Source organism: Belonocnema kinseyi, chromosome 7 (genome assembly GCF_010883055.1).
Source record: "Belonocnema kinseyi isolate 2016_QV_RU_SX_M_011 chromosome 7, B_treatae_v1, whole genome shotgun sequence".
Taxonomy (NCBI): domain Eukaryota; kingdom Metazoa; phylum Arthropoda; class Insecta; order Hymenoptera; family Cynipidae; genus Belonocnema; species Belonocnema kinseyi.
Window position 1 is genome coordinate 138522082 of NC_046663.1, and position 19592 is coordinate 138541673.

Sequence of the window (19592 nt, forward strand, 5' to 3'; positions counted from 1 at the left end):
TTCAGCATCAACTGTGCTCGTACGGCCACAACGAAACTCGGTAAACCACTTATGAATCGTTCCAATCGACGGTGCAGAGTCCAGGTAATACTTATCCAGCTTAGCCTTGGTCTCAGATATCGTTTTCTTGCGAAGATAGTAGTGTTTGATCAAAACTGGAAACTTAGATTTTTCCAAATTAAAAAAACTCGGAGGTTAGTCGCTTCTCAGTGCTGTAACTTGTAAATGCGTCAACATAAATGACTCAAGTTTTGACAGGCGTCATTTGAAGGATCAAGCTCGACGAAAATGGTTCACATTAGTGAATACTAATGCCATCTCTTAGAATTTTCAGGTACTTATCAGACTGCCTAGTAACTCAATGTCACACTAGCATGCAGATTTCGAGAAAGCAGCTCATTCAGTCTAGCCGTCTCTGCTTCTTTCTCGGTATCTGTGCAAAAGTTAGTCCAGCTTTTATGCTTTGCCTTACGTATTGCAGTGCTATATTCATTCCTCGTTGTCGTAAATGAGGTCCATAGTTCCTCCATTTGCTAGTACTGGCACGTCAAAACCTCTCTCTGATTTTCCTGAGAAGCTCTTCGAGTTTCCCATGCCACCAGTGTAACTCCCCATCCTTCCGGACTAAATCTACCGATACATAGAGTGATGTCAATGACTTTCTCCCAAACTGAGTTATGAAAGTTTGGGGTATTCCCCGTGTTAAGAATATCGAAATCAATAGTGATTAGGTATTCCACTAGATCGTGACCTCTTGGGTTAACGTCCGTGCTTCCCCACAAAGTATGGTGGGAGTTAGCATCGCACACCAGAAGAAAAGGAAGTAGTCTTCCACCAGTGTACGTACCTCCACTGTTGGATTGTTATCGCTGTCATATGTCAAGTAAGCCGATCCCATGAATAGCCTACTTACTCCTTTATGATCCATGACTATCACCATCAAATCTCTAGAACATAGCTCGAGCAGTGGGGTCCCTATTACAAAAACCAGTCCCCTGCCCTAAACCCCTAATGGTATCGCGAACTATCCAGGGTTCGTGGATTAGCGAGATACCTTTGTGCTTCACATCCATGTCCCTCTGAAGAACTGCAGAGGCGCCTTTGCTGTGATGCAAATCAATTTGGGTAATTAGTAGACCGGGAGAAGTCATTTAAGTCTGCTCCCGATCTTCCTGTACACCGACAAGCTCCTCCTGCCCTTGACTGACCACTCGTCTGAGAGATGTTTGATTCTTCCTCCCGTTGTGTCCTCTTCCCGCGGCCTATCGTGCCTGGCGATTTGCCAGGACGCTGTTTTAAGTGAGGGGTTGAATCGTTCCAACCGCTAGAGGACCACCGACGGGTCTCCCAGTTCACCCGGAAACCACGCCGTAGCCCTCACCATCTTTTGGAGCAACTCAACTCCACCCACCTTAAGAGATGCACCTTCTCAAGGTCTTGTTGTGACCATAGCCTTGTGTAGCCAAGCTTTAGCCGCTGGGTCGACTGCCACAAATACGAAGACCCCTCCCCTACAGACTGAGGTCCTGATTCATGGCAATTGATCTGGGGATACTCTTTCCAGCACCATCCAGGTAGCCTTCCTGAAAAGCTCAAACTGCTCTGTAGTTAGCATCGATTCCGATTAGCTCGTATCTGCCACCACCATCGTCAGGGGGCAGCCCTCTGAGCAGCTATCAATCCAGCCCCCGACGACTCCCTGTTCGTCGGCTGCTTGGCTCCCTTGTGCCTCTTCACAGACTTAGATCCACACACCCCCTCCCAGTGGGGTGCATCTGAGCCCCTTCCTCGCTTTTGAGTCTAAGTACTGGTTATTGGCGTTGTGGTTGCCGATGTTCAAGGTTCCGAAGCCTTTTCAGGGAACTGTTGATGCGTTTCTTCTTTTGGGGGGACTCAGTGGCAGCTTCCGTTTCCATAGCCTAAATCATAGGGTCCGTCAATCACTCAGCTCCCGGAAAAGCTTGGGGCACAGCCGCCTCCTGAATTTGGCCTGCTAGAGAGACAAATTGGGAGGAAAGGGTTATGTTAGACCCGTTATGACACATCCTCTTTCCCCCTCCACCACCTCACTATCTTCTTTTGATTTTAATTTTGCGTGATCCATTTTGATTCCCACGAATGGATAAGGAAATAAAAGGTCCGCCCCTGCAGAGCCAAAGTACCATGGGCACGATCACTCTACACCCATGGCTTAGGGGGGGGGGGGGAGGTCGCATTGAGCGATACACACAATGAATACCCATTCGCAGGCCATCATACCAGCGGAGGTCTTCTCTTGGTCCGGGAGGGACCTCGATCCAGAGATCCAGAAAGCCCGTGTTAGCTAGGCTCTTTCAACCTTCCATCATACTACAATAATGCATACTAGTCCGTTTGACCCTTATGCTCCACACCCTTAAGCCATAGAGAATTTTAGAAAAAATTCCGAATTTCAGTATTTTTTTGCAGATTTGGAAAACCTATATGGAAACAATCCATATGTAAGGGCCATGATAACTAGAAGTTTTTAAAAGAAAATCTCAAAGGATTTTATAATTTTTAAAAAGAAAGATCAATAGTACATGTTATGGGAAACTTAGCAAATGAGAGATTATTAATTTACGAAAAACCAGTCACTGTCTGCGGAGTTGATTACTTTGGATCATTTCAAGTAAAATGGGCTAAAGATTAGATAAGCGATATGGAATTCTATTTACCTGCCTGGCTAGTCGGGAAATTCATTTAGAAATTGCGCATTCATTAACTGCGGATTCCTGGATAGTGGCTATCAGAAGACTTCTTACTCGCCGAGGACATGTTCTTCAAATGTGTTCCGCCTATAGAATCTATTTAAAAGGGGTAAATCGGCAATTGGTAGAATCTTTAGAAGAAATAGATGAACAGAAGCTATTGAATGAAATTTAAGTTATTCTTAAAGAAGATCATCCAACCTTTGACTTACCCATCTCCTAACAGAGGCGATTTATGCAGCATATCGTAAAACGATACATTAAAAACTTTAACAAAAACAAAAATATTTGTTGTATTTATAGTGATATCGCTATTGCAGTTTCTAACAGTGTAGACATATAGAAACACTTTTAAAAAGTATTATCTTAGGTCTAATAGCAGGTATTAAAATAATAAAGAGAAAAAATAGTCTCGAGTGGTACTAAAATGAAACCACTGGTGGGAACCTATATTCGCTTGTTTCTCGGAAACAAGTCTTTTGATATTTCAATAAATATGTGAATTAATTGAATGCATGAGGTCACTTTCGATATTATTTTCTTGCGGTATTCAATTTTTGAAAATTTTACTGTTGAAATTCTTAGGTCGCAAAGATAGGAAGCCAAAAGGGCATTAAAATTCATTATCCAAAACTGAGAAGTTGTGCAGGTTGAGTACTCAGTTTTCATTCGAAAGTGGACACTCAAATCAAACAATCGATATTGAAAACATTCTTCAATCTTAAATGTATTGATATCAAAAGACATATATGTGGATTATGCGGACTCCATTTAGAATTTTGTGTTGTCACACGTATTTACGTAGCACATCGACCAAACAGAACCGGCCACATTAAATGATTCTTCAAATTGAAGTGGAGAATTCTCCGATTTTATATTTCCTCATATTTCCTGCAAAAGATTTACAAGAAATTTCTCGTACAAATAATGACATTTTTCACATATTTTTTTTAAAAAAACCTACCTCGTTTTTGGATCACGATATTCATAAACAGCGGCCATTTTTTACTTTTTGAAAACAACAGCTGGCGATGGGCCCTCTAATTGTAACAAAAGTGCAATAACTCTTGAAGATATTAAGCCATTTCTTTTCTAAGCTTTATAATGTTCTCGAAATAATTCAGAAAAATTTAACGCAGTCTATTAAAATTTAATTTATTAATATTTTACCATATTTTCATTTTGTTTAACCGATTCTAAAAAGGTTATTTCTAAAACAAGATATCAGTTTTCCAATAAATAGATCTTACAGTATGTAAAATTCTAATTGTACAAACGCCCATAAAATATTTGTTACATATTGTTTACTGTTTTTAATTTAATGCTGAAATATGAATTCAAAGGGGTCGGATTTTCGACCAATGACAGCTTACGTGTCAGTGATTCTCAAATATTTTTTTCTGTGCCGATGTTTTGTGTTGGTTATGTGCACAGCGAAAATAAAAGTCGCGAACTATTGTTTATAACACATTATAAACGTTATAAAAACATTTAAAACAAAAATTTTTAGGTAAGAAATTCATTGAAAAGGGACTTAAATATACTCATGTTTACTGAACAATTCGTGAATAAGTATGATTTTAAAATGTGTTAATAATTGTACTTAATGTTGTCCTTCAACGTACTATTGACTCTTAATCCATATGTTACAACAGGAGAACTTTTTTTGTCACATAAACTGATATACACCTTATATGTATTAAAAGGGAGAACTGAGAATTCTGAGTCCGGGAATTATTAGTTGTGACTCTCTCAGGTATTAGTTCCAAAGATCCGAAATGTGAACTCTCACCTCGAATACCCTTGCTTTTTATCACTTAACTCTACACATAATCATTTTATTATTCCGCTCTTATCGGTCTGTCGGGAATGCAACCATCAATGGAACACCTGTCACGCGCGCCTCATCACTCGCGCATAAGCCATCAATGGCAATTATGTCGCTCGCCCCATCGATCGCTCATTAGCCATCAAAGCAGTTAATTCGAACGTGCACCATCAATGGCATGCATTTCGCGCGCGCCCCATGACTCGCGCATGCGCAATAAGCAATTATGCCGCGCTCGTCCCATCAAACGCGAATGTGCCATCATAGCAATTATCAGTTCGAATATAATGTAGGTACGATGTAAGTATAATATCAATAGTATGAAGGATTATGATGATGATAGGTATCATAGATAATATTTCAATATTAACCATGATGTAATGTTAGACTAGGAGAAGGGAGAACTGTCTAGCAATTTCATAAATTACTACCAATCTGGTGCCTTGGGTGAGCAACGCATCAATCAGGAGAGATGTCCGTACGCAATTAGTCCTTTACCAGATATTGGAGATCGAAACTCCCCTCTATTCGAAGCTCACGTGGAGTGGGAGAGTCGGCGCGGCCAGCTGAGTGGGCACTTTTCATAAAAGAGCACCCTCTGGGCACCGGAAATCAGTACGCTCTCGGCCAGTGTCGAAGAAGCAACGTTTCCTCTCTCCAAGTTAGCTTGGGGAAGGAAAGAATAAACAGCGTCTATAATAATTGCTCTTTTCTTAACTTCACATTTGCGAAACCAATCTGTTCTTTTCAGAGCAATCTTGTTGAGCGAAGGAATTTATTTTTGTTGTCTTCACTGGTTCACGTCTCCTCCTCTAAATTTGATCCATCCCTCAACGAAGTCGTCCTTGTCACTGTCCTTTCGACAGTTACTACGGTCAATGATTGGACGGAGTCGATAACCGAACTGGGGATCAACCACCTGAAGGTGGTGGTGACCGCCACATATATCAAGCATGAGGCAGCACAACCAGCTATCTCGCCGTCACCACTTGGCTGTTTCAAGCCACCGCCATGCACGAAGATCAGCCTGAGGTCGGCCCTTCGACGATGGAGGAGAGTTCAGGCGCGAAAGTCACTCTCCCAGAAGACCCTGATTCCCATCGCCCTGAATCAAAACCGGGCTATCGTATTGACTCTCGACACGGACCTGGTCATCCTGTGGAACCCGCAGATTATTCCAGAATGCTACAATTCATCAACCAGACAGCCGTTGGAAAATATAAAAATCTACAAGGAACACCCGGAGGTCGGAGCCTTCAATGAAAGGACTGAACACTTCCAACGCATGGTCTTCGAAACCTCTAGTCAATTACCTCTAATCCAAAAATGCGGCTGGTATCGAAACCTTAAAAAATAAATCTATGAAATCAAAATAGAATTGACAGCAGACCGTGGCTTAACCTAATCATGAGTTTCGTTATTTTTCATCAAAGCCACATCGTAACATTGATAGATAATTATGAGAACCTCTGATTCGCCTGACACCGACGTAAGAACAACTTGAATAAGTGTTTTACCATCTTCAATTTATAATAATATTTTTCTGTTGACCGAATCAACAGCCCTGGACCCATTCTACGCTTTACTCGTATCGCTTTACTCGTCTACAGGCTCGTTCTATAAACATCACCCTCGACAAAAAACGCCTGCTTCCATCCCTAGTTGTATAACATACTATTTTAAGATAAGCAAAAAATGGAAAAACCTTGCGCTTTGCCTAGGGAAACATTTAAACCGCTTGTCCAACTTTGAAAATAGATTCTGTTTGGACATTTTAACGAGGCTGCTTACGTGGACAATGCCCCTGTAGTTTTGTGAATCGTATTTACTACTCTTTTTATATAATATATTCGTACGCATTTTAGTCGGGCTTAAAAGGACCTCTCGTCTCGGTACCCCTGGTATTGCAGATAATTATCATTGTACTGTTTGACCTCGATGACCATTTTAGTGAAATCCTCGAAAAGAGATACAAGGAAACGGTTCAGGCCAGATAATTTTTCCATTTCTTTATATGTAATAACTAAAAAAATGTTATTGAAGCAAAAGTACGCACTTTTTCGATCATTTCAAAGTGATTACAATAATTTTTTTGTCTTTAACAGTGATGCTGTGAACTCGATAGCATATTCATTTGAATCAATATTGTATACTTTGTAACCACCACGAAAGTGCGTACTTTTAATTCGATTAGATTTTTTTTCGTTGTGATATACAAGTTGTTTTCCATTTTTAGTCAGCCTTTTCATTCATATGGTTTTCTTTTTTTCAGCTTCTATGGATCCTTCTCGAAGAAGATGAGTGCAATTTGGCTGAACATGTCGATGTTCCTAAAGTATTGGGCGACATATTTGAATCTTTCATTGGAGCCATATATATCGACTCGGGAAAAGATTTGTTGAAAGTTTGGCAAATTGTGTATTCTTTAATGCACATAGAATTTGGTAATTTTTATAAACAAGAGGGTGGTCCATTTGGAATTATTGATACCCCGGATTTCATGACTGCTTATCTAGAATATATAGCTCAAAAACTTTAACGTTATCGAACAGTTTCGAATTTTCCATTTATCTTAATTATTTTTTTAACAAAGAAATTAACTATAATTTCGATTTTCTGTTATGATATTTTTAAATTCAAATACCGTCCAAAATTATTCCTATATACTTCCATTATTATTTAGGATGGATTGAAAACTTGCAAATTATTTTTTCCAATGGGAGGTATCAAACGATTTGCTGCTAATTTTATCATGGTATTTACATTTTCAAACAAAAATGAAAATTGCTCCACCCTGCTCTATGTATATTTACATAAGGTCAATCTTAAAAAAGTTTGATTTTTTTTTAATTAATCGCTTTTTAAATATTAAAGCACTATTCCTAATTTACTGAATTTTTTGTTTTTTAGAACTATTTTGTGCCACCGTACCAAAGCAACCAGTACGCGTGATATATGAGACACAAGGGGCTCGGCCTATATTTTTGTAAGCCGTCCTTTAATTTTTAAACCTATCATTGCAAAGCTTATGGCTTGTATTATAAACATTAAGCTTTCCAATTTTTTTTACAGAAAAGCGAAACAAATAGAAAGCACTGGACAAGTTATGGTTCCTCTAGAGGTAACTATCCATGGGAAACAAAGACTATTCCATGGCTTCGGTGCGAATAAAAAACAGGCGAAGTCCGCAGCAGCAAAGCAGGCCTTGAAATGTTTCCGTTGTAGCAAATAACAAATCAGATGTAGGCTTTTTAATTAAGCTCTGAATATTTATATTTTGTCAAAATAAAAAATGCGATAAATTTTAAAAAGTGAGGAACTCAGTATAACCAGAGCTTCTTTTGATTAGAGTTTTCTGTTTGATTACATACAAATCTTGTGTTTTATGAGCAAAGTAAGAATGATAATAAAGGAATTTTTATTTTGTAACAAATTATTAACAATAATATTTTTTATGGAATCCAACCATATAAGGACAATTAACGTTTGCGATTTTAAACTATGAGGATTACTTGTAATTTATTTGAAAATTTTTCACAGCGGTTTTCTGTGTGCATTGTGGCATATTGCACACCTCGTGCGAAAAGCATTCGTTCTACAATGACTGCACGGTCCCCGTCTGGGAATTTTCGAAATTTATTTATCATCCTTTTCTCCAATGTTAATGCCGAACGAATCAAGGAATAAATTATCTTTGTGATAGAAGTGTTTTCCCTTGGGGGAAGGCTCTGCCCCCCGAACCCCCCGCTACCGACATCATATCCCGCACTCGCTTCCGTTGTGCGGATTAAATACGAACAATGCATATTACTTGCATTCGTAATGAAAAACAACAACAATATCCCACTCGTTCTATACTGTACTATAATGTTCTTTCCAAGAAGTAAAGAACGACAGAAATCAATAATAGTCGATATTCAATCACAAATATAATAAAAATAAATTGTATAAGCAATAATTGTATTGCTATAAACAAATTGCATGAATGAATAGGCATCTTAGGGCCAGACTGTGAGTCGACACTGATTCAAAAGATTATTTAAACTAAATAAGAGAGAGAAACTAATTTACAGAATGAACAGAAAAATAATTTAAAAATGAAAGTACAAGACTTATTTCCAATACATCTGGAAAATATATCCAAGGTGGCGATATCCTTCTGGTCGAGAGATGGAAGGGGGTGTTAAGGTTCACAAGAAGAGGGATTCCTACAGAATCTTGATTTCGTCCAAGGGGTGGGTTTTCCGCAAGGTGCTCGATATTAATGAAGGGGTTATTTTCCACGGGTGTTGTATTTCATTGAATAACACATACCTTCGACAATGCGTCTACTTTCCGTAGGCACTCAAAAAATAAAAAAATCTCAAAACTCAATACGAAAAATTCTTCAACAGCTCAACGTCCGTAAAATACTCGAAACTTAACCCAAAATTCACATAAAAGTAAGACTCAGTTTATCGGATAAAATATTGCCGCCTCAGCCCCATAAATCTGGATAAATTTGGGGGTTGGCGATGATAAAAGAAAAGAAATACCTAAATCCAAAAATGACGATACTCTAGTTTTCAATTTAATAATTGACAGAAGGTTTATTATTTTTGCATAACATGAATCTCCCTGGTAGTATCTATTATAACGATTCTGCGCAACTCTCACAATTCCAAGGAAGACTGAGTTTACCGGACTAAATATTGCCAACACAGCCCAAGAAATCTGGCTGAATCTGGGGGTTAGCAATGGTAAAAGAAAAGTAATACCTAAATCCAAATATGATGACACTAGTTTTCAATGTAAGAATTGACAGTGGGTTAATTAATTTTCTATAACATAAATCTTCCTGGTAGTATCTACTATGACAATTCTACGCTAACAGGGAGAGTGCGTGTAACTGCGGTCACGGATTTTTATCATTTTACGATGGAAGAGGGCCTAATATGAGATAAAAAAGCAGAAACCGTTTTCCCAGATAGAAAGAGGCCCAAAAAAATGGTTAAAAGAAATCTGCGTGGAATGGCTGTCGGTTGAATTAAGGAGTGATCGAGCCAGTCGCGACGGACTAATGGTATAGGTTCTAGGCTAGAGAGTCTGCCGCCATGCGTTCGCGTCCTCGCACATTTTTCAAATAATTTAATTGAATATTTATAATTATTATAAATATTATATAAATAATATTAAATACTTGTTCAATATATTTTAAAACTGAAACATTATTTTTGACACAAAAGATTTATTATAAATAATTTGACGACAGTTGCACGAGGTTCGATAGGTACTCGGGCGAGATGGAACCTCTGCGGCTTCCCTGGAGATGTTCGCAGTGGAAAAGGGGACCTCTCGATTTCCTTAATGATTGGAGCCTAGCTCTTTCGAAAATCGTCCAGATGTAGAAGGGCCTCTCATCTTTCTCTTTCTCTCCGGAGAATGTCGCGGGGGCCGGTCGGGGCCTTCTAAGACTAAAAGGGTCCACCTAATGCCGGTTTAAAAGTATGCATCCTCTCATTTGTCTGTAAGAAGACGTTTAACTGTGGTTCCTTGCGAGCTGGTAACGTGAAGGTCCTGCAGTCCTCGGGATAGGGTTGTTTTTTTACTAGTGTCCCTGGCAGCAGTTTTGGTTTTTGAAATTCTTTTTGAGCAGCCTTGGTCTTCGATTTTTGGAGACTTACGTTATTGACCTACACTGGCGATCTCGTCTGAAGATGGAGTGGGCGATTTCCAGGGGAATCACGTTCTCTTCTTCTAAGCTCAAGTCATAGCCGGGAGCAGTGGAACTTGTAAAGAAAAAGGAGCGATCAGTACAGCATCATCTGGCGTCGCAAACCGTTGTAGTGAACTGTGCGAGCCAAATGTATACACTTAGGCAAGTACAAATATTTAAAGAAATAGAGAGGATCGATAAAGCTCGAACATCAAACAGTAAAGAGGTGACTGTTAATGTTAAAGTGGATATCGATGAGAATATTTTCCAAATATTATATATGCAGTAAACTTCCACCTATGTCCCCAGCCGTAAAATGTGTACGCTCGAGAATGTCCCCCTCTGGGTGGGCCCCCACTACCACCGCGAATCGTCAGGATATTTGTGTCCAGCAACGTTTATTGGCTGCCTCGGCCTTGTGTCGATACGCCCATTGTAAGCAAATTTTCCAACTGCACATGTGCCAAAAAGCGCGGGTCTATTTTGAATATTTCGCGGCATATTGAGTATTGCAGCATGACCTCACGTTTGTGGACGAATGGCTGCAAGTGTACAGTAGTTGAAAACTGTTCATATACGTATAATGTCTTTAAGTTAGAAATGCAGACAACTTTTTTGGATAAAATAATCTAAAATTACAAGTAAGTTATAAAGGTCTGAATTTTCAAATGTATCATGCTACGATAGGTAGAAATCTTAACCGCCGGGAACGTTTCATGATCTTTGGTACCTGCATGGCTCTGCACTGCAACTGTACGCGACTTTTTGGAGGAAAATTTCTAAACGCAACGGTAATTTATAAAGGCCTGAATAGTAATATTTCTCAAGTATAGAATTATTTTCTTAGTCATGCTCCATTCTTTTGTCGATTAGAGATCTTTTAGTGTCACGAAATAAACTATCCAAAATTTGAGGTTAGTCTCTCAGATTGGGTACCTTCATCTCAAATTTCGGACCGTTGATTTTATTTCGGGACACTGAAAGGTCATCAGTCGACAAAAGATTGGAATATGACTGAGAAAATATATTCTACACTTGAAGAATTTTACTATTGTGACATTTAAGAGTTACTTTGACGTTTTGAATATTTTCTCGAAAAAAGTTATCTGCATTTCCATGAAGTCGTATTAAAATACTCAATTCAACCTTCCCGCTCGTCAGGCCACTTTTTTATTAATACGTCAGCTCCTCTCGCGGGAATGACCATATGGCTCGCATAGTGACCGTGGTGGGGGGTGAAGGAACTGCGCACGCTTTTACATTTTTTTAGATGATTTGAATTTATTTTTCAAACATATAATATATTGAAATTAATTTTTCGCGCTAAAAATGTAGAAACAATGCAAAATAATCAAGTTTGTTGCTTAAGAATAATTCATCACGTACTACAAACATCAAATTATTGATGCAAAACTTTTGTTTCATTCGTCGCGGATTTCTTTTCAATCTTTTTTTTCGTAGACCGCTTTTTATCTGGGAAAACGGTTTCAACTTTTATAATCTCATATTAGGCCCTCTTCGCAAAAAAAAATGATTAAAATCAGTGATCCCAGTTACACGCACTATACTTTCAAGACACAAAATCTTATTCAGAAAAGTTACATCCTCCAAGTTGGAAAATTATAATTTGTCAACTTGGAGGATTCTGTAGCCTAACCTGAGTAGTATTTTAGAACTCTTCCGTTGGGATTCTTCACGAAAATGTTCTAAAATCAAATTATGTACATAAAAGTCCTGATTTACCCTTTAAGTACATATCTAATAACTTTCAAGGTTACCCAATATCATAATTATAACCATAGAGGTATAATAATATTCGAAGACAAAAGGGGGCAATGTATATTCATGAATATTCAGAATAAAATGTAATCCGAACAGGGGTAATTAAGAGAGGAACCAAATCGGCTATTCGAAATCCGTAATTTGGTCATAATTGATGGGATGGTCATAAATTCTCAATTAAAAAATCAATAATAATCATAATTGAAGAATAAGGTAATTACAATCTATAATCGGATCATCGTTATCAGAATGGTTACAATTGAAATCGAAAAGGTGTAACCAAAAGGGTAGAGTCAATTTAAATTGGGGTCATAATCATCAGGTTTGGTCGTAATTAACAAAGGGGTTAACAAAAGAATAGGTGTATCCACGAATTTACTGATTCTCCTCCATATTTTTAGTTTTGTTATTGATTATCCTAAACTTTGCTCGCACAACGAGATCTTAACATTTAAATTAAGTGCAAAGCCGCTACGAGTTTCGCTACAGTTTTAGATTTAAATTTCAAATAATCTACTCCATTATGATTTTAAAGGAAGTAAAGTAATTCATACTTCGTTGATTCAACATTTAGAGTGTGATAATGCATAACAAGATCTCCATTGTTGAATCGAGTGCAGTATCGTTACAAACATAAAACACTTTTTTTTTGAAAATCCCAACGAACTCACGTTATTCATTCAAATTCCAAAATGAATGATGATAATTTTTTAAAGGCAAAAAGGAGAATCACATACGAGTAGCTCTCGTTGAATCACTTTAGTAGAACGCCAATTCACAGTTAGAAACTGTGTTCATTGACAGTTTTCCTTGAACGGAGCAGCAACCAAGCATGTCACTCCTCGGTAAAGCTCTTGGAAGAAGAAGACCTGGTACCGTTGCCGGGATCAATATATAAAGTGCATTGGTTCCACGCTTTCTCCACTTTTTGACTGGTAGCGTGCAAAATCGATCTTACGTTCGAATGATTACGTGAATTATCCCTTAGCTCTACCTGGTGGTCCACTTTTGAGTCACGGGCGTCTCAATATAAATATTCGCCCGTAGCTTTATGATTTAATTTTAAATATGAAAATAGAGCGGATGGTCTCAAGTCGTAATTAATGAAAAAGGGAAGATATAAGAGATAATCAATAAGGGTATTACTTTACTCAATGAATTATTAGGAGGGCTACCTCGGAAATAGGAATTATATAAAGGAAATAAGTCACATAACCATAAAAAATAGAGAATAGATATCATCAATAGATACACAAATCATCAATAAATACACAATCAGAAAAATAAAGAAGCACAAATCATCAATAAAAGCACATACATAAAAATGGAGAGACAGAAATAGTCAAAGTGATTCAAAGGTTTAGACACAAAATAGAAAGTCAATCAAAAGCTTAATCACAAAAAAACAAAAAGTTAATCAGAAGTATAATAGCAAAAAAAAAAAAAAGAAAGTCAATCGGACTCTATAAATAGAATCAGCCATGAAACCGTGACTCTACCACGTGCCAATACGACTTTCTCAAAAGAAACGCCCCAGCCCAATAAACACAAGAAAAGCAGCAAAAACTTCGCTTGATTGGCGACGTGTCGGTTGTTCCCCGGCTGTGTCTGAATACACAAATGATTGACCGTAAATACAATTCAAAATTCCACATGGCGGCGATCTCGAAAAATTTACAAAATAAAACGACACTAATTTTAGCGCGTTTGATCTCCTCTAGCATCCCAACGGTCAAGAGGACGATTCTCAGCGTGATCACGACTCGTTCATTTTGTAGCCTTCTTCTCCTCATGACTCGGGCGCTGTTTGGTGAAATAAGCGCGACGGCGGAAAGTGTGACGTAGCGGAACTCAATGCTGGCTACTATGGGTGCTAGCTACCCAATTAGTTGATTCAATTCTCCATATTTAATATGTTGGTCAACCAAAAGTAGCATAGGGTCCTGTGATGCCCTCTGAAGTTCCGCGTGTCGCAGATGTCCCTCAAAATATCTCACAGTCAGCAACCCTCCGTAGATTACATAACAAAACAACAGCGCTTAAATTCCTTCAAGGGGAGTGGGGCGCTCAGGGGAAAGTTCATGCACTGGAAAATCTATCCAGGGCGGGGATAACTCGTTTCGTTTCACTCCTAGTACAGAGATCGGCGGCAGCGTGTAGATTTTACATGGGGAGGGATGCCCAGAGGGTCGTAATTTCTTTCAAGGAGTGGGTGTCCCGCAGGGTGTTGGATGTTGATGAGGGGGTTATTTCCCATACGGCCTTGATTTTCCATAGGGGTTGATTTTTTGTGGGAAAAGGTCTCTGACCCGCGCTATGTCTCTGGAGATAAGTCGTTCCCGCGTGAGTGGGACACCCGAATAATATCTGTTTTACGTACTCAGCATGTGTATGACACGTTCTGCACCTATCGCGGAAAACTGCATTCAGGCCAAGGGTCTCGGTTACCCGATCATCGGCTTTATAAAGGAAGGCTCCTTCGCTAATCATCTCGTGTTTCTTGACTAGTTTTAGGACATGATCTCTGCCATTTATAACGATATAAGATGTCCACCTTGACGACGTGAGATGTATAATGGCGAAACGGGCAAATTGATATGCATGCTCTTGTGCATATGTATGTACCAGGTATATGTACATGTATATGTACCAGGACCTCAAGCAACTTAGCCGTAGACACTTTGTTCAAATGCTTTGGAGAGACTCCTTCACTGATTTTTTTTCTTGACTGCGGCTTTGAGGCACGCCCATATTGGTCCAATCCTTTTTCCACAGCTTTTCAACAGACGGATTATATGTCTGTCAGGTTGAATGGAAAGCTTACCGATAGTCAAGCTGGGCGATTGACAAAACGTGCTGATGGGCTGCTGCGTCTTTGCGGAAGCACCTGTATATTAGCAGGTTCTCTTGGCAGCCTACTACACCTTTTTTCGAATCACGTTCTTCGTACGTCTCTGTACACACAGGCTCAATTCTTCTAACAATCTTGTTCATTAGGAGACCTGTAAAGATCTTATATGGCGTCTTAAAAAAGGTAATAGTATATAATTTTCTGGGTTGGAGAAGGTGCCTTTTTCCGATAGGAGTATGGTGCGTCCTAACATCAGCCACTGTGGAATGGGCGTTTCCGACTTTAAATATTAGGTGAATATAGATGACAGATGTTGGTCAGTAGAAGTAAACTTTTTCCACTACATGGTGTTGACACCATCTAGTCCTGCAGCGAAAAAGATGTTCGTGCCCCGTAAGTGCTTTTTTCACCTTTTGGGAGTGATTTATGAATGTTCCTCCTCAGATGTTTGTGAGGTTGTCGCCAGCCTCCTTGGAGCGAATGATATGATCAGTATCTTCTTTCAATACCAGTGTTTTCGGACTTTTGTATTTATATATATATCTCTCTCCTCAAAAGTTCTGTACCTTGTTGGACTTGGAATGGATTTTTGACAGAAACAGGGAACTCACTGAAGAGGCGCGATATTTTAGGGAGAAATTGTGTATTATGCCTAACCCACTTCTACCTCTTCTGCCTTCTCCTCTTTGTATCCGATAAAACCCGCATTTTGTCGACAGTAGGCTGCTTGATTGTCAGCAGCTTTGACTTGTTCAGTGTGTGGTTGTAGTTCCTCAATTCTTGGGTTAACTTTCGAACTCGTTCCGTGAACGTTCTACCAGATGTTATTTAATCTATCACACACTGATGTTTTTGTTCAGTAGATGCAAGCGTATTTAGTCTTTTGATCTATCTTCGTTTTTAGCCTTCAAATTGAATCTGGGAAAGTTCTCGCGGCACCATAAACTGAACAATTGATGGTCCAGATGTCGGACTCGCCCGAGATATTTTCACGAAGGAAAGCATCCATTTCAGCCAGACCTTGAGGCTTCGGTGGATCCTGCATGTCTATATTTCTCCTTATTCTGAAATCGTGATCATCTCTTAGAGGGTGTCTGCTTTCCACAGTTGGCCTTAATGTTGTTTCCTCATCTTCGTCTGCAGCTTGTTTAAGCAGCGATTGGGGAAGCGCTTCGAATACATGTCCATTTTTCGAGGTGCAGTTTCTGGCACCAGAGAGAGTGCATACGCGCTATACGCCTCCGTTAGCAGGGATAATGCTAACATCGTAGTAGGCTAGCAAGTCATTCTTGAGTTGATTCATCCACTCAATTTGGGCGTTTCGCCGGTTCGTCGTCCCGTTTCCATCTAAATTATGTTTATCACCATAAGAACGTTCTAATCTTTCAGCAGTATCGGTATTTGCATAACAAAAAACTGTACTGTTGTTAATTTATCAATTTTTGAAAGAAAAACACCTAAAAAGTTATATCCCATATATCTGTCCCTCTTCCTTTTTAGCATTAAAACCTCGTGGGCTTTCAAATATGCTATAAAAAATCCCTTTAATCCTTATAGGTAAGACAGAATTTTTATAACCAGAAATTGTAAATTTGGCCATTTAACACCTTTTTTAAAAGTGATATTCGGTCAAGTTTTCTCTCTATTTTTCAGATAAACTGGACTTCCTAATCTTTCAAATAAACCATGAAACATTCTTGTAATTTTAGAAGGAAAGCCACAATATTCATCACAAAGAACACCATGATGCTCTGATTAGTATTCACGAAGTAGCATAAAAAGTTCTGACTTGAATATAAGGATGTGCCTATTTTTTCGAGGTTCATTCTCTCTGTCTCTCGTATCTAATTTAAGTTAACCTGCAAGAGGTGCTAGTGTGCGTTATCTCGAAATCTTAGGATAAAAGCTTGGAAATGTGGGACATAAGCCCAGAAGCTCCTTATACAACTTGTGATAATACACAAGCTGTAAGCCAACAACAAAATAAAGTTGAATCCTTGCTCAAAACTCCATTAATAAAACTTTATTTAAAATATTTTATTTATTTATTTTTTGTGCTGGAATCAAATACCCCGCCACAATACAGAGCAGATTAGTTACATCATATAATGTAAATATATTGTTTATAAATGCGAAAAAATTTAATTTAATTTTCTTATATCAGATAATTTAGTAAAACCTTAAATGAATTATTTAATTGAATTTATTATTTGTGCTGGAAATCAAATATTCCGTCACAATAAATGGAATATTATTTACATCAAATCATGTAAATATATTGTTTATAAATGCGAGAAAATTTTCTTTTCTTATAAAATAACACTTTTGTTGCATTTTTAAATGCGAGTAAACTTCACAATTTACATGATATGTTTTCATTGCAGTGCGGACATTTTCCATGAATCTGATCGAATACAGGCTGATTCCCATTAGTCTCCAACCACTGAAACAAATTTTTGTAGATTAATTAACGAAGAATAAACCAACATGCAAACAAATTCTGATTACAATAAAACGGGGCCATATGGAAAGGGCCTAGCTTGTTAGTATGAAGTTGTGCCCGTACAGATACTGCATGACATCAGTTTTATTTGTCCGTAAATCAATTTAACTAATACCCACTTTCCATATTTTTCATTTACCCGAATTGTCATTTTTCTGAATTTTATTTCTCTGATTTGTCACTAACCAGAATTTTGATTAGTCGGAAATATTACGTTTCATAATTTTTAGATGACCTAATTTCTCTTTGTCAGAACATTTATTTATCATAATATCCATTTATTCTAATTTCTGTTTCTCCAAATTTTTATATGGCATAATTTTCATTTTTTTGTATCACTACATAACCTATTTTTTTGCACGAATGGACAGTTGTCATCATTCTTATCTACCATCATTTTTAGTGAAACTATCATGTATCCTAAATGTCACGTAACATAATTTTAACTTCTTCTAATTTGAACATAATCTAACTTTAATGTTTTCGAATCACTATTTGCTCTAATTTTCACTTGTCCTAATTTTAATTTAACGTAGTTTTCGTTGATTTAAATAATGATTTACCCTAATTTTTATTTTTACAAATTTCTGTTTGTCATAATTAGTTTTGCTCGAACTTTCGCGTGGCATAATTTCTATTTCTCCGAATTATCATGTGTCGTGTGTTATATTTTCCCTTGCAACTCTTCCTGGGGTACGGGTACCAAATAAGAGTAGGCGCGAAAGTTAAATCAGAAATCTCTGCAAATATAGTAACCGTTATACAAATTATTGCGTAAGGCCGAATTTCTTTATATTTTGAATTCATTTACTTTTGAGAAACTTAAATTCGATGTAATATACAGTTCTAGACTAAATTCCCCTAAACACCGAAACATTCGCTAGACTAAAGTCACACAAATGCTTATTCCTAAATATTCGTGAAAAATCGAGGTATAACTGCATATAAGAAAAATACGAGAAGGTTCTGTAGATACGTAAACAAAGATATAGCAGTAATTTATAGTCACATCTCAAGTTCGGGTAACTGACTTTTTCTTTACATAAAAGTTGAAATTCTTATACGTAATCATCATGGGGGGGGGGGGGTCATGTGTATAATTACGAATGATTACATGGGATTATAAACCGCTTCAGGCAATGCCTATTTTTTAACATAAAATAAATTTATTAATTTATCCTTAATTCCATATTGAATGCATCAGTCGACTTATAAGCAATTTATTGAAAAACAATCACATATGTAAAAAAGTAATTTACAATTACATTTCAAGTTCGGGTAACTCCGTAAAGTTTCCAATACATTTTTTATAAGTTTCAAAAAATGAGCATTGTCTGAAAAGATTGATAAAGTCGAAGAGCCATTCTTAATTTTACCTAATTTTGAAATATATCTAAAGTCGATCTTTAGAATAAAATATTTCAGCGGAAAATTGTTTATTCAATATTAGTTATTTAGTGTTTTGCATTTTTCTTTCAATTCAGGTAAAAGTTGAAATTATGATTTAAACGCAATATTTTAGGTCTCATTTTATTGGTTGCAAGATTCTTTACAAATCTTGTTGGTACATTTGAATTCCCAAGTTTGTATTTAGGACCTATAAAAAGTATAATTTTATAAAAAACGTTTTTCTTAAATAAAATGTCTTTAATAAAAACGTGTTAAAGGGATGTCTATAGAAATTTTCAACGATTGAACTAAGCCTTGCGTCATAAGGATTAAAAAACAATTGCAACTTCTTCGTAACGAAAAATCAAAAGTTGAAATACTGATTTAATCCTATAATTGTAGGGTTTAGTTTACTTCTTGCGAAATTCTTTACAAATCTTTTTGGTACATTTGTGTTTACAAGTTTGTATTTAGGTCTTCTAAAATTTTAATTTGATACAAAATATTTTTCTGAATTAAAATTGGTTTAATAAAAACGCATCAAAGATATTTCTAGAGAACTGTTCAAGGAATAAACGAAGCCCTACATCATGAGAATGAAGTAAGAATTTCAACATCTATTTAAAGAAAAAGTCGAAACATGAAACCCTAAATAACCATTGTTAATGAAACAATTCAACCCGAAATATTATTTCTAAAGTTCGCCTTCAGTTGACTCAATATTCCGCGACCCCCTTGACGGCGTGAGATGTACAGTCGCGGAACGGAAGACTTAAGATGCATGCTTTTGTTCATGTGCATAACCTTTCTCGTCC

The 19592-nt window shown here is 37.4% G+C and overlaps 2 protein-coding genes across 6 annotated transcripts in view; one reads left to right on the forward strand and one right to left on the reverse strand.

Annotated features, from left to right (window-relative positions):
• Window positions 1–7973, forward strand: part of LOC117175984 (endoribonuclease Dicer) — a 357463-nt gene extending 349490 nt beyond the window's left edge. For all 5 annotated transcript variants that reach the window (XM_033365884.1, XM_033365885.1, XM_033365883.1 and 2 more), the window contains 3 exons: window positions 6830–7001; window positions 7468–7543; window positions 7630–7973. In XM_033365884.1, the coding sequence (XP_033221775.1) occupies window positions 6830–7001; window positions 7468–7543; window positions 7630–7789 (408 nt within the window). In that variant the 3' untranslated portion in view covers window positions 7790–7973. The remainder of the gene's footprint in view (window positions 1–6829; window positions 7002–7467; window positions 7544–7629) is intronic.
• A 9097-nt stretch (window positions 7974–17070) lies between these two features.
• Window positions 17071–19592, reverse strand: part of LOC117176096 (E3 ubiquitin-protein ligase FANCL) — a 316429-nt gene continuing 313907 nt past the window's right edge. The window contains exon 6 of the mRNA XM_033366130.1: window positions 17071–17328. Within this exon, the coding sequence (XP_033222021.1) occupies window positions 17239–17328 (90 nt within the window). The 3' untranslated portion in view covers window positions 17071–17238. The remainder of the gene's footprint in view (window positions 17329–19592) is intronic.